Here is a 14,975-nt window from a genome sequence, read left to right on the forward strand (position 1 = left end):
CCAACAATGACCCCGCCGGCCACGTCTGCGACGCCCCAGACACCGCCCCTTGTATCGCGCGAAGCCAAGTAGTTTGAGCGCAACAGCGCGAAAAAGCGCGTACTCGACGCGTTTTTGGCTGGCCATGATTGGCTGGGCGTTGCGGCTAGCAATGCTGTGTCTGTCACTACTGCGCGGCGCATCGCAGCTAAGGGCAGCATCGAGCAGCAGCCGCGTGGCGGCATGCGGACTGCGTGCATCAAGATGACGGTCGAGGTCATGTCCAAGCTCGAGGAGTACCTCGACGAGCAGGCGGACATGACCATGGCCGTCATGAAAGACAGACTGCTGAGCGACTTGTCCGTGGACAGTAGTTTTGATATAAACCACTTTGCATGGGAAAAATATATCAGAAAACCACTTTGCCTGACAAGCGTCCTTTTTTTCGCTAAATTATTAAGTTGCGCAAGCTGGCCAGATCCGTTTTACTTGTGAAAGTGCTCAACTTGCCTGGTAAAAGGTGTACAGTAGTTCCGATCGCGGTTCGCGCAACATGCAGTTCTCACCAATCGAATCCGAAACCCCCCCGCAAATCTACCTTTTTTTCTTGCTGACAGTGAATTTTGAAAATGACATGTTGTGACTAAAAGCGAGGGCTGCATCGCTAGACAGTTGTTGTTTTTCAACGGAGGGCCGCTTCGTCGCCCTGTCCCCGTTGCTCTGACTTGCTCTGACTGCTTCCTAGTATTACCGCCATCTATTCGCCACTGCGTTTAGCGCACTGACGATGTGTTCACCTCTGGGTTCAAGTCAGTGGTGAGCCCGATGTACGTCGAGTCCATCTCCAATATTTGGCACCACGATGGCGCCGACACATTCTTACTGGAGGTTAGTGTTGATGCTGCTAGACACCACGCCGAAGACACCTCAGTGAAAACGGACAGATAGTCCTCACCGCCGTTTTCATCCTCGGTTAGCGCCACCCGAAGGCGAACTCGGTACACCGTCTCCATCGTTCCAGTCGCCGGCAACGGCATACTGCCAACGTCAAGCGGCTGTGTGCTCGTGGCCACCGGCGGCAACCCAAGCAAAGTTAGTTCGAGCGCCGCGCCGTCGTCTGCCACACGCCCCTCGTACTCCCGTAAGCCCCAACAATCACCAAACATTGCTGCTCCTGCTGCTCCCGACAGTCCGTTTGGGAGCGACTGGAATGCGTGCACTTCACCGTCCAGCTGGAGTACTGTGCCCGCTCCAGGCGATCGTTGCAGAGTTGTCGTCTCGGCAGTGGCTGCCTTCACGACGACTTGGTTCCCTTCTACAAGCACGTCCACGCTCGCGAGCAAACGGAGAAAAGCCACGACGAACAGCAACGATGGACCGGAGCCACCGCCGTCTGTGTTGGGGATAAGTGGTGAGATGAACACCGATGTCGGCACCAAGAACCAGCGCCTGTTCCAGTCGACACAGCTATTTCTTTGCGGTTGTCGAAGGATATCACCCGCCAGTACGTTGAGACGACTCATGCGGCTTGAATTGCCATCTTGCTGAAGTGACACGCCGTCAACTTCGCCATCCCCTGCCGTCAGTGGCGTACTTGCACTCTTTACTTCTCGTTCACCGGCAGACCAACTACGACACCACGACGCCCCTCGAGTCTGTTGCTGTTGAGTCATGAATGCACGAAACAGAGTCTGTACTGTCACGCCTAGTGTGCTGCCCTTGCGAAGTAGCAGTGCTGATGCATCCTGACGCAGCGATCGGTACTTCGGCTCCGCGTAAACCAAAGACAGGATGTCGTCCACGAGCGCCAGGACCGAGACGTGCTCACCAGCGTGACCGACGGGATGGCGGTCGTCAAACTGCGAGCTATTGGTGTAGCGCGCTGCCACCAACTGCGCCAGTTCCTCATACAAATCCGCAACGAGTTGGCTAAACTGCTCGCACGACGCGACTCCAGTTGGTGTACATGTACTCGCAGCTGCCTCAACTTCTTGATTTGTTGCCGATATCTTAATCGCTGCCGTCAAAATCTGCTGCACACGCTGCGACGAGAAAGCGTCCAGCAGCAGATCCGCACACGAGCGCAGCACCATCTGCTCACGAGCAGGATCCGACACAACTAAAGTACCAGGTTGCGGTGGGCCAGCCAGGAAGTTTTTCAACGAGAACGCCGACGCGACGTCTGCTACCAGAGTGTACGCTGCAGCGTTTGGTTGCGCCCGACTCGAAGGCGGGATCTTGGCCAACCATCGGCGCTGGATACGGAAATCCATTGGTGTGAAGTAGAACGCGAACGCGTCCAGCGGCACGAAGCGCAGGAAGAGTCGAAGTAGCAGCAGTGGCTGCAGTTTTTCCATCGTGTCTGGGTGTAATGTGTGTGATGGTAGCGTGAGCGATCCGCTGCAAATCGGGCATCCGAGCGTCTGGCGTGGAGACGGCAAGCCTAGCGAGGGCGCTAGCGACAACGGACTGGGCTCTGCCTGTCGCCCTGGGAAAGAAGCTGCATCAGATTTCCACTTGTCCTCGTCAGGCAACGCAGCGGTTCCTGATACGCCCAGAGCACTTGGGTCGGTTATACGCTGGGTAACGTCTGGGAAGTTAGCAGTGTAGGCAACTCCCACCTGATTTCGTGGGGCTATCGTTTGCCAGGCGGGCACCTTTGCTGTTGACGAGATGAATCCCATCTCCATCGGCTGTAACTCCACTGCTCTTGTTGATATGCCTCCTATTGCTACGTTTTCTCCACCACCACCTCCCACCCAATCGGCAGCTCCACCATCATCTACTGCTGGTGCCGCTTGATTTGCTCCACTTTTTTGGCCTGCGCGACGTGTGTCATTCTGACGGCGATACGAAATCATCGTGAATGAAGGCGACGCCTGGCGAGCCACCACCGTCGCCACTCGCGCCACAGGCGTCCGAGTGCGCCGAAAATGGCTACCAGTCTGTCGATCCTCAATTGGATGCAGCAGGAATACGTACGCTGCGAGCACGTGCTTCAACTCTCGCTGCGCCTTGGTGGATCCGCTCTCGTAGCCGTAGTACCATTGCGGGTTGCGGTGGTTGTTCAGCACGTACAGGACCGTGTTCTTGGAAGTAGCAGCGTCAACATCGGAGATGAACGACGTGGAGACCAACATTGGAGAAACAAAAAATAGTTAGTCAGGTACAAACGCAAAACTCGATAGACAAACAGGCATGCAGCAATTGATGCTGTCTTCAAGAACGATTCGGAGGTAACAGGCACGTGTTTACATCTTCAACCAGCAGGAAATGTACATGTACGCACCTCTGGGAACTGTCGCTGGTATAGTTCGCCTGCCTTCTCTGCGCGGCCCCAGTCGTTCTCCAGCGAGCTGTTCCCCGACGTCTGCAGTGCGCTCTCGGGCAGTGCCACGATGGCGTCCGTCGGCATGGCCGTGACCACTTCACCGGAGCCGGAGACCGCCACAGCCGCAGTAGCCTCGAAGCGCGCGCACACCACCACGTCCTCGTCCGCGTACGCCATTGCAGCTTCGACCACGGACGCGAACGTGACAAGCACGTGCAGCGAGCAGCCGCAGTAGCTCCGAGGCACGTGGTCCGGACAGCAGTGCGGGAAGCAGCGCAGCAGCTACAGAAGGGAGGGAGACGAAGACAGTCTTCAGTGCGACAACCAAATACTATTGCAACCACCAAGAGCAAAAGGGTGTGGGACGGAGCACTACGAGCGCGTGCAGTGTAGTAGTAGTGGCTTGAGCTCCTAGTCACGATGGAGCTGTGTATCTGAGTGAGTCTACTAAGTACCTTGGCAGTGCGCTTCTTGTTGCTTCTGCGCGTGGGTGACAAGGGGGCAGTGCAGGTGGATGGGTACAAGTGCAAAGGGCGAGCCGCATCATGTTGCTGTTAGTTTTCTGGGGGTCGCTCTCGCAGTCGGTCGCACCAGCTGCAGACCGACGCACCTGGCGTAGGAGGCGGAGAAGAGCTCGTGCTGGTCGTTTCGACAGCCCAGACGCAAGAAGCGGCAGCTCGACACGTGCAGGCAGGAAGTCATGCTGGGGGGTCTCAGAGGCTGTCGGTGTCTGTCGGAGTGTTCACTTCGAATTGTTACGGTAGGAAGACGAATGTCGGAGGGTGATTGACTTGGACAAAGTATGAGGCGTGCCAGAGACGGTACGATCAGGACGTGGAAAAACTTTGACGGCGAGACAACAAATAGTTTCTTACATTTTCTTTTAAAAAAGCAACAATACATTTTTAAATGTATTGTTGCGGCAAACAAAGCATCATGTAGTGGACGTCTACTGTATTTGCAGAAGACAAATAATGCATTCTGTATAAATATGGCCTTCGACGTAGGCCTTATGCTATACTAGCCGAGCGCCGCCCGCGTTGCGGGCGGTGGGTGCATGGTTGGTTGGTGCCCGTTCGCTCGCTCATCCAGCTCGCTTCACTACTATTTTTACTATGACAGGGTTATGTTTTATCTCAGTATATTTTACAGTAGACTTGTATCAAAACCCTAACCCCGCTACAGCTCGCAAGCTTCGCCTTCGCTTGTCTACCATGCACTGCTTGGTCCTGGGTTTTCACCCGCGTGCTTCGCACACGGACTTCAAACCGCAGGCGTACTCGCTGCGCTCGTCTCACGTGGTTCCCGTGTGTACGAACCCTAAGCCCGCTACGGCTCGCAAGCTTCGCCTCCGCTTGTCTAGCATGCACTGCTTGGTCCTGGGTTTTCACCCGCGTGCTTCGCACACGGACTTCAAACCACAGGCGTACTCGCTGCGCTCGTTTCACGTGGTTCCCGTGTGTACGAACCCTAAGCCCGCTACGGCTCGCAAGCTTCGCCTCCGCTTGTCTAGCATGCACTGCTTGGTCCTGGGTTTTCACCCGCGTGCTTCGCACACGGACTTCAAACCACAGGCGTACTCGCTGCGCTCGTCTCACGTGGTTCCCGTGTGTACGAACCCTAACCCCGCTACAGCTCGCAAGCTTCGCCTTCGCTTGTCTACCATGCACTGCTTGGTCCTGGGTTTTCACCCGCGTGCTTCGCACACGGACTTCAAACCGCAGGCGTACTCGCTGCGCTCGTCTCACGTGGTTCCCGTGTGTACGAACCCTAAGCCCGCTACGGCTCGCAAGCTTCGCCTCCGCTTGTCTAGCATGCACTGCTTGGTCCTGGGTTTTCACCCGCGTGCTTCGCACACGGACTTCAAACCACAGGCGTGCTCGCTGCGCTCGAGGGGGAATGGTGACTCTCAACAATTACCGCTATGCAAAGTGACAAATGTATTCCTTTCGTAAAATATGCATTCACACGAAGTCGCTGCCTACGCCCTCTCGAACAGCTGTCGGTACACTATGTTCGCCGTGTACACTCCGTCTTCTTCCTCCCGCTCTGGATACTCGACCAACGCCTTGAATCTCGATCTCGACGTAACCCTTGACATGGCCACATACAGCTGACCGTGGGAAAAGCAAGGAGTCGCCAAGTACAGTCCCAGGTACTGCACCGTTTGTCCCTGCGCCTTGTTGATCGTCATGGCAAAGGCAGTCTGGATAGGAAACTGCCTGCGTCTCAGTCGAAATGGGAAATCGCGGATGTCGCCATCGCTGATGAACACGATGCGCGGGATCAACACATGCTGGCCTTGCCTGTCGCCGGCCATGATGGTGGCGTGGATGACATGATCTTTGAGTTCGACGATTCGCAGGCGTGTTCCGTTGCACAACCCCAGGTCGGGATTTAAGTTCCGCATCATGATGATCGGCATCCCCTTCTTGAGTTTCAGCTTGTGGGGTGGGATACCACTGATGTTCAGGGAGTTGAGCACCTCCTGCTCGAATAAGTTCCCGTCCTCGTCATCCTCCACTGAGTCCGTGGACACATATTCTCGAGCTGGCCCAGTCATGCGATCCGCTACGGCTTCGTTGATACGATGGACTATCGCGTTCGTGGTGGTGAGGATGGTGCGACTCGCAAAGTACTCGTCCGTTGCGACTTCCGAATTGTTGATGTCGGCGTACATCTCGTCGATCATGCGCCGCATACCTCGCGGAGTAGCTCCCGGTCGGATCTCCTCGTCCTCATCTGGATCACCGGCGGGGTTGTCGATGAGCATGTCGCGTGGAATCTTGATGTAGTCATTTCCCAGATCATTGTGTACCTCGTGTCTCCCCTCTCCAACCTTCAGCAGGTACTCGGAAAACGCAGCCATTTCTGCAGCACTATCGGAGGTGGCAGCCGTGCGAACACGCATGTTCTCTGTCAGACGCACCTTCTGGAAAAGTGGCCACCGTTCGGATGACTTCAGACATGCGTCGATTGTCTCTGTCGCCGAGCCGCCCTTCACCACCTGGAGAATTTGCCTGGAATCTCTCTGAAACTCGACCACGTATGGGAATGAAAAGAAAAGTTGTTGAAAGGCGGTTTATTTTGTCCAATCAGCAGCGATTTCATTCGGCTACTTCCGATGTGATGTAGTCCACTCTATGCATTATAATAGCCAATCGCGCAGAGCTTCACTAAATAGCCAATGAGAGGGCTTGAATTATAATAATAGCGAATGGGAGGGCCGCCTTCGCTGCGCTCGGCAGCTATTTATAGCCAACGGAAAGTCCGGATTTGCGTTACGCTCGAGGTGCGTACGGAATGGGACAGACGGACGGACGGACGAGACGGACGGACAGGTTACTCTGTTACTTGTAGGGGATGGTTTGCAGAACAGACTCAAGCACCAGGCGTGGGAACTCGTGGGTGCATGGTTGGTTGGTGCCCGTTCGCTCGCTCATCCAGCTCGCTTCACTACTATTTTTACTATGAAAGGCTTATATTTTATATCGATATTTTATTATTGACTTGTACCACAACCCTAAGCCCGCTACGGCTCGCAAGCTTCGCCTCCGCTTGTCTACCATGCACTGCTTGGTCCTGGGTTTTCACCCGCGTGCTTCGCACACGGACTTCAAACCGCAGGCGTACTCGCTGCGCTCGTCTCACGTGGTTCTAGTGTGTACGAACCCTAAGCTGCTACGGCTCGCAAGCTTCGCCTCCGCTTGTCTAGCATGCACTGCTTGGTCCTGGGTTTTCACCCGCGTGCTTCGCACACGGACTTCAAACCACAGGCGTACTCGCTGCGCTCGTTTCACGTGGTTCCCGTGTGTACGAACCCTAAGCCCGCTACGGCTCGCAAGCTTCGCCTCCGCTTGTCTAGCATGCACTGCTTGGTCCTGGGTTTTCACCCGCGTGCTTCGCACACGGACTTCAAACCACAGGCGTACTCGCTGCGCTCGAGGGGGAATGGTGACTCTCAACAATTACCGCTATGCAAAGTGACAAATGTATTCCTTTCGTAAAATATGCATTCACACGAAGTCACTGCCTACGCCCTCTCGAACAGCTGTCGGTACACTATATTCGCCGTGTACACTCCGTCTTCTTCCTCCCGCTCTGGATACTCGACCAACGCCTTGAATCTCGATCTCGACGTAACCCTTGACATGGCCACATACAGCTGACCGTGGGAAAAGCAAGGAGTCGCCAAGTACAGTCCCAGGTACTGCACCGTTTGTCCCTGCGCCTTGTTGATCGTCATGGCAAAGGCAGTCTGGATAGGAAACTGCCTGCGTCTCAGTCGAAATGGGAAATCGCGGATGTCGCCATCGCTGATGAACACGATGCGCGGGATCAACACATGCTGGCCTTGCCTGTCGCCGGCCATGATGGTGGCATGGATGACATGATCTTTGAGTTCGACGATTCGCAGACGCGTTCCGTTGCACAACCCCAGGTCGGGATTTAAGTTCCGCATCATGATGATCGGCATCCCCTTCTTGAGTTTCAGCTTGTGGGGTGGGATACCACTGATGTTCAGGGAGTTGAGCACCTCCTGCTCGAATAAGTTCCCGTCCTCGTCATCCTCCACTGAGTCCGTGGACACATATTCTCGAGCTGGTCCCGTCATGCGATCCGCTACGGCTTCGTTGATACGATGGACTATCGCGTTCGTGGTGGTGAGGATGGTGCGACTCGCAAAGTACTCGTCCGTTGCGACTTCCGAATTGTTGATGTCGGCGTACATCTCGTCGATCATGCGCCGCATACCTCGCGGAATAGCTCCCGGTCGGATCTTCTCGTCATCATCTGGATCACCGACGGGTTGTCGATGAGCATGTCACGTGGAATCTTGATGTAGTCATTTCCCAGATCATTGTGTACCTCGTGTCTCCCCTCTCCAACCTTCAACAGGTACTCGGAAAACGCAGCCATTTCTGCAGCACTATCGGACGTGGCAGCCGTGCGAACACGCATGTTCTCTGTCAGACGCACCTTCTGGAAAAGTGGCCACCGTTCGGATGACTTCAGGCATGCGTCGATTGTCTCTGTAGCCGATCCGCCCTTCACCACCTGCAGAATTTGCCTGGAATCTCCCTGAAACTCGACCACGTATGGGAATGAAAAGAAACGTTGTTAAAGGCGGTTTATTTTGTCCAATCAGCATCAGTGATTTTATTCGGCTACTTCCGATGTGGTGTAGTCCACACTACGCATTATAACAGCCAATCGCGCAGAGTCTCCACTATATAGCCAATGAGAGGGCTCGAATTATAGTATTGGCGAATGGGAGGGCCGCCTTCGCTGCGCTCGGCAGCTATTTATAGCCAACGGAAAGTCCGGATTTGCGTTACCCTCGAGGTGCGTACGGAATGACGGACAGACGGACAGGTTACTCTGTTACTTGTAGGAGATGCTCGGAATTGTTCAGCAAGTCGAGAGCAGCAGAAGCGTAGCCATCGCTTTCGCTGCTGCTGTTGTTCTTGAAGTGCACCAGCTTGCCTCACGGCGATCTCCAGTCACACTGACCAGCCACATGGCGGGCAAGACTGCCGACGCAATTGTGCCTCTCGGGCAGAGTCACGGGTGGAGGCACCTGCTGTCGACTGGAGTGCCGCCCCGGAACGTTCGCAGGCCTCGGATCTGGTCTCCTCCAACGCGATTTCACCGAAAAAACTCGTGCCGCATGCAATAGCATAGCTCACACAAGAAAGCCGCGCCTCGCTGGCCACCGCGCGTCAACCATTGCAAACAATATCTTGACTCTACAGCAGCAGAGACCCAGCGAAAGTCAGAGAGAAGAAAGTAAAGGCTCGGCTCCGCACAACAGAGAAGCATCTGCCGTCTTCGACAACCCCACAACTCAATCGTCGGCGGGAACAGCAGCTCCTTGTTTCGACCCCTCGTCCTCTCTCGGATAGGCCACGCGCTCGCTCTCCCCCCTTGCCGCGCGCCTACCCTTCCGTGCTCACAACTCCACTTGCTGACTCTCGCGCTTCGGTCTCGCTTGTTCATTCGCTCCATTGGGCGAGTGGATCCCCAAGCAGAGCTCCGAGTTACCGATGGCAGGAAGTTCCGAGAAAGCGGCGGCTTCAGCTGCCGCTAGCACCAAAAACAACGGACTCAACTGCATCAAGTGCGGCCGCGACGTGTCCGAGGCCGACGCCTTCTGCATCTACTGCGGCACCAAGGTAAGCCTTTCGCTCTCGCAGCGCAAGGCTGCGCCCGTGCCGGCCCCGACCCCCGCAGCCAAGAAGCCCGAGGCCAAGCAGGCGGCCCCCAAGCCGGCTGCCACCAAACAGGCCGCTCCCAAGCAGGCCGCGCCCAAGCAAGCGGCCCCCGCTCCGGCCCAGGCCAAGCCTGCCGCCCCCAAGCAGGTCGAGGCCAAGCCCGCCACCAAGCCTGCGGCAGGTCCCCAGTCCGGCGGCCGACCGCCCACCAGCGGCCAGTCGACGGCCCCGTCCAGCGGCAACTCGGCCACCGCCCGGCCAGCCCCCATGCCCACGGCCGCGTCGGCGCCATCCCCGCAGAGGCGCTCTCAGCCTGCCTCCGCCCCCAAGCCGCCCCGACGCCAGTCGCTCCGCGCGCGCAGAGCGAAGGCCGCATGAACGAGAACAGCGGCCGCGGCTCGCTGGACGGCGTGCCCTCCGACGTGGCCGGCCTCGAGAAGCTCTGGGTGCCCGACAACTTCAGCAGTGAGTGCATGGACTGCAAGACGCCCTTCGGCTTCCCCAAGCCGCGACGCCACCATTGCCGTGTGTGCGGCCTACTGTTCTGCCGCCCCTGCGTGAACCACAAGATCCAGGTGCCCGCCTCGTTCGGATACGGTAACGCGCAGCAGCGTTGCTGCCGCAACTGCATCACGGCGCTGCAGATGAAGGCTATCACGACGCCAGCGGATGTGTTCGCTCAGCGTCGCGGCCCCACGAGCCGCTCCATGTCTGGCCAGGAGAGCTACGACGTGTTGGGCGTGTCCAAGGATGCTTCCCCGAGGAGATCGCAGCCAAATACAAGGAAAAATCGCGCTCCATGGACCCCACCAAGATTGAGGACCAGGAGACGCTCGAGAAGATCAACGACGCCTACCGCAATCTGCAGGACCCGAACGCCCGCAGTCGCAACGACTCGGAGCGAGCGCGCGACTCCAGTCTGTTGGGTGGTGAACCGACCAACCACTTTGTGTCGGACACGGCGCGTAGTGACCAGACCGAGTGCCAGGTCTGCTTCCGTCCGTTCAAGCTTGGCCGTCGCCAGCACCACTGTCGGCGCTGCACGCGCAGTGTCTGCAACCAGTGTAGCGTCGAGTCGAAGCCCATCCCTGAGCTCGGCTTCCCCGTGCCGGTGCGTCACTGCACGTCATGTAACGATAGCCCGCCCAAATTCATCAACCGGTCATGGACCCTGTATCCAAGCCGCCTGCTGGCTTCGAGTACCTGACCAAGTTGGACATCCTCGTGAACGTCAAGACCAAGGCGAATGGCAACACGGCCGACGCTGATACGTACATGGTCAAGACGTTCTGCGAGCCGAGCGAGGCCGCCGCCAAGGCTGCCAACTACACGGTCACTGAGTCGGACCGCGCTGTCACGCACGAGTACCAGATCCACGAGGAGCGCAACTTTGCTGACTTCGAGTGGTTGTTCGTGAAGCTCGGCGACTTCTCCAACCCCAAGGCTCTGCCAAATTTCCCGGACAAGCGGACGCCTCGCGGTGACCGCGAGAAGGTGCTGCAGACGTTCCTGTACGGCTGCATGCTTCATCCGCTGCTGCGTGACGCCGACTGTCTGAAGGCGTTCCTGGCTGCCCACTGACCAGCTTCGTCAGTTCCAGAAGAGCAACAAGAAGTCCCTGTACAACACCGACGAGTACAACACGCTGATCAAGTCTCTGCGTCTGGAGCTCGAGAAGGCGCAGATCCGTACCAAGGTCAACGCGCTGATCAACCGCCAGAAGGAGCAGAAGCAACGTCTTGCCCAGCAGGCTGCGCGTGCTGAGGAGCAGAAGAAGCGCGATGCCGCTCAAACATCCGTCGCGAGCAGGCTGCTTTCCGTTTCAAGGCTCTCGAGGCTCGTAAGGAAACGCAGACTGAGCGTATGGAGCGCGAGAAGGAGCGCTACGAGAAGCAGTCGAGCACGACGCACATCCTGTTCTTCGATGTCGTGCGCGATCTTTCCGTCCGTAACACGGAGGAGGAGACGCGCATCAAGGAGAAGGTCGAGTTCACCAAGTCCAAGGACAGCTTCCAGCAGGACACTACCCAGTGGAACAACGACATGGCCCAGTGGTCGAAGCACCGTGCCGACTGGTCTGAGGCCCACAACCCGGCCGTGTCGAAGGATATTGCCAACGACTGGATCGTGCATCATACGGTATTTTCCACTCGTCCAACGACCAGAAGAACAAGGTGCCGCGCGAGCTCATTGACTTGCACGCGCAGTTTGTAAAGATCCAGGAGAAGGAACCTGAGCTTCTTGAGGAGGAAGGTAACACCGTCGACGATGAGTGGATGAAGCTTGCCAAGGAGCGTGAGCACTGGACGAGCAGCCGTGCCAACATGAAGCGCGAGGACGAGATGTGCCGCGACGAGGACACCCGCTACAAGCAGGAGCACGATTACGTGCGCTTGGAGGCTGAGGCTCGCCAAAAGAAGGTCAAGACTATTGAGGCTGACCTGCTCGCGCTTAAGACGGAGATCAACGGCCGTACTCGCTCTATTGCTCAGCGTCGATCGCGCCACCAGGCCCTCGACGAGGAGTACGAGAAGGAGTGGCGTGTTATCCAAACCCAACGTATCGACACCACCAAGTCGCGACTCGACGAGCACTCGGCCCGCATCACGCGTGGCAAGAAGCGCACGGATGTCTTCAGCGACCAGCTGTCTCGCCAGACCAAGTCGCAGCGCATGCTGCTATTCAAGCGTGCTGCCCTTACGGAGGAGCGCAAGACGGACTGCAAGCTGTTCGATGAGCACCGCGAGGATTGCAAGAACACCCTGGACGAGGCCCGCAACGCTTTGATCATTACACCCGAGTATGTTGCCCGTCTTGAAGCGGACATGAAGGTCCGTGCAGGCGAGCTGCAGGCTGTGAAGGAAAGCAACAAGCGCATCCCACAGGAGGGTGGCGATACCGAGGTGGATGAGCGTGACGAGTTCATGAACGACGTGCGCCGTCGCCGTGCTCAGTTCCAGAAGGAGCTGAACGATCAGGCTGCTCAGCTTGAGACCGAGAACAAGCTTTGCACGACCCTGCTGGAGCGCATGAACCAGCACATCAAGAACCTCGAGGAGGAAGTTAAGAACGCCGCCGCGGAGGAGGAGATGATCTCCGAGTTCAACAAGCTGATCGATACAGAGACAAAGTTGTTGTCGGACGAGGAGGCCAAGCGCGAGGAGAAGAAGCGCCTCATCACGGAACTGATGAACAACGCTGGCAACTGGGTGCTGGACTCGTTGCACGAGCACTCGAACCGCAAGAAGGTTGAGGCGAACCGTCTGGTCAAGCAGGCTGTGCGTGCTGCTGACCTGCAGAAGCTGGTGCAGCACTTCACCCACCGTGTGATCGACCAGGAGGAGCGTATTATGCGTCAGAAGCAGCGCATCCTAAACGGCGAGCACAAGGTGGAGATGCTGAAGTCTTCGGAGAACTGGTATCAGTACGTCACTGGCCACGCCGTCGACCTAGGCAAGAAGGACATGAAGATCCTCGAGGCCGGCCGCAACGAACGCTCTGAAGATCTGAAGGAGTCTTCGCGTCTACAGAAGGACGACGAATCTGACATTAAGAGCGTCGTGAAGGAGCTCTCTACGAGCCGCACGTTCTCCAAGGACAAGGTGGAGAAGCGCGAAATCTGGGCCCAGGTGGAGGACGTGTACAGCGTGTCGAAGGTGCAGGAGAAGGATGAGGACATGATGATGACCTCGCAGATCCGCAGCCTGCTGCAGCAGCTTGCTGAAGCCTTCGAGATGCTGACGAACCGTCTGTTGGAGGAGGACGAGAGTCTGCAGCACGCTTCCACGCAGCTGGAGGGTGAGATCGACTCGATCAACGCGTTTATGGAGCGCATGGAGAGTGAGGAAAGCGCCCTGTGCGCCACGGAGAAGACGTCGCTTGCGAAGGAGTCCCAGGTGCGCCGCTCGGAAGCTGACCTGATCGAGCAGCGTGCTCGTGCTCTGATCGACAGCTACAAGCAAATGCAAGCCGAGCATATGAAGTACCCTGTTGAGCTCGGCAAGGTCAAGAGCCGTCGCTCCGAACGCGAGAAACCGATCCTGCCGCGTGAGGCTGAGCTTGAAGCCGCCAAGAAGCTGATCAAGAACCGCAACTACTACGACCGTAAGGCGTGTGCTGATTTCGCCAAACGCTTCAAGGTTGACCAGGAGATGAAGGAAGTGCGTGACGTGTTTGACTGGCTGAAGGTTGTGATCGAGCGTGACATCAAGCGTATGGAGAAATGGCTCGACTCGAGCCGCAAGGAGCGCAAGGAGGTCGAGAACCTTAAGGTGAAGGGCAAGGAAATTAACTGGGATGAAGACACCCTGGAACGTATCCCTGCGCTGAAGGAGATCCAGAAGAAGATGGCCCGTCAGAACGGCCCGTCGTCGAACCACAAGGGCAGCAACAGCGAGGCTAAGCTCGCTGACGCTGTGCACCCGTCGGAGCAGTGGATCGTGGAGCTTCTGAAGTTCAAGAAGAACATCGCCGAGATCGATACGAAGCTGTTGAAGGACATCAGTGTGACTGTGGATGCGGCGGTGAGCGAGGAGGACGTTGTGAACGCCAACCTGAAGAAGATGAAGACAGACAAGGAGTACGTGCTGAACAGCATTCGCTTCATTGACCAGGAGGAGGCCAAGGCCATCCGCAGCACCGGCAAGGGTGGTGTCCCTGGGCGCCACAGCCCTGGCTCCGAGAGCGGTAGCTTCTTGAGCGGCGATGAGCAGCCGACTCCCAAGGCCCGCACTCCTTCACCGAAGCCGGCCCGCAGTGCTTCACCGAACCCGGCGCGTACCCCGTCGCCGGCCCCGTCAAAACCGACCGTGTCTCCGCCCAAGACTTCCCCAGCAAAGTCAACCTCCTCACCTGCCCCGGCCCCGGCCCCCAAGCCGCGCCCCGTCGCAAAGCCTCGTTCGCAGGAGTTCTAGATAGAGAGAGAGGACTGTAAGGAGATTGGTGAAACGCGAGCGGCTTGATGGACTCCTCTGACGTCGGTATCTATGGGAAACACAAGCCGCTCCTAATGTTACTTGTTTTTATTCCCTTTTTCATTTCTTGTGTGCTTTTGGAAAATGTCCGGAATACCTTTTTTATTGTTCAGTTCGGCGTCCTGTATGTTGGCTGCGTTGTGGATCATTTGCTAGTCCTTACGTGTAGGAGTGGCATTGACTTGCTGGGACTAGTGTGGGTTCGTACGCGGAAACGGGACAGGCCTGGTGTACTACAACTTATAGGCGCATGACTTCCACTTATCAATGCACGTGCGGCCAGCCTCGATTGCTCAAGCTTTGCTGGTTCGGTAATTCGAAGTGTTGAATCTTCACTTGCCGGAGTACGTTGGCAAGTCGAAGGTGGAGTTTCGCGCCGAACATCATCGGATCGCACCCCAAACGCTATTCGGTTGCACGGGGGCAACACAACTAACGCAGCAGCGACGAACCTGCAAAATGACGAGGTATTCTATC

General features: G+C 56.9%; 2 protein-coding genes across 2 annotated transcripts; both read left to right on the forward strand.

Moving 5' to 3' along the window:
* Nucleotides 1–9,357: 9,357 nt before the first annotated feature.
* On the forward strand, nt 9,358–9,903 carry KRP23_4762 (uncharacterized protein; the record flags this gene model as incomplete). The annotated part of the gene is made up of 1 exon (XM_067889758.1): nt 9,358–9,903. One exon carries the CDS (start codon nt 9,358–9,360, stop codon nt 9,901–9,903), a length of 546 nt encoding a protein of 181 aa, XP_067748891.1.
* Nucleotides 9,904–9,998: 95 nt separating this feature from the next.
* KRP23_4763 (FYVE and coiled-coil domain-containing protein 1) lies at nt 9,999–14,438 on the forward strand (the record flags this gene model as incomplete). The annotated part of the gene is made up of 6 exons (XM_067889759.1): nt 9,999–10,209; nt 10,275–10,636; nt 10,708–11,019; nt 11,111–11,323; nt 11,380–11,664; nt 11,733–14,438. 6 exons carry the CDS (start codon nt 9,999–10,001, stop codon nt 14,436–14,438), a joined length of 4,089 nt encoding a protein of 1,362 aa, XP_067748892.1.
* Nucleotides 14,439–14,975: the final 537 nt, after the last annotated feature.

This window comes from Phytophthora ramorum (genome assembly GCF_020800215.1).
Source record: "Phytophthora ramorum isolate Pr-102 chromosome Unknown Phyram_PR-102_s0003, whole genome shotgun sequence".
Classification (NCBI taxonomy): Eukaryota; Oomycota; class Peronosporomycetes; order Peronosporales; family Peronosporaceae; genus Phytophthora; species Phytophthora ramorum.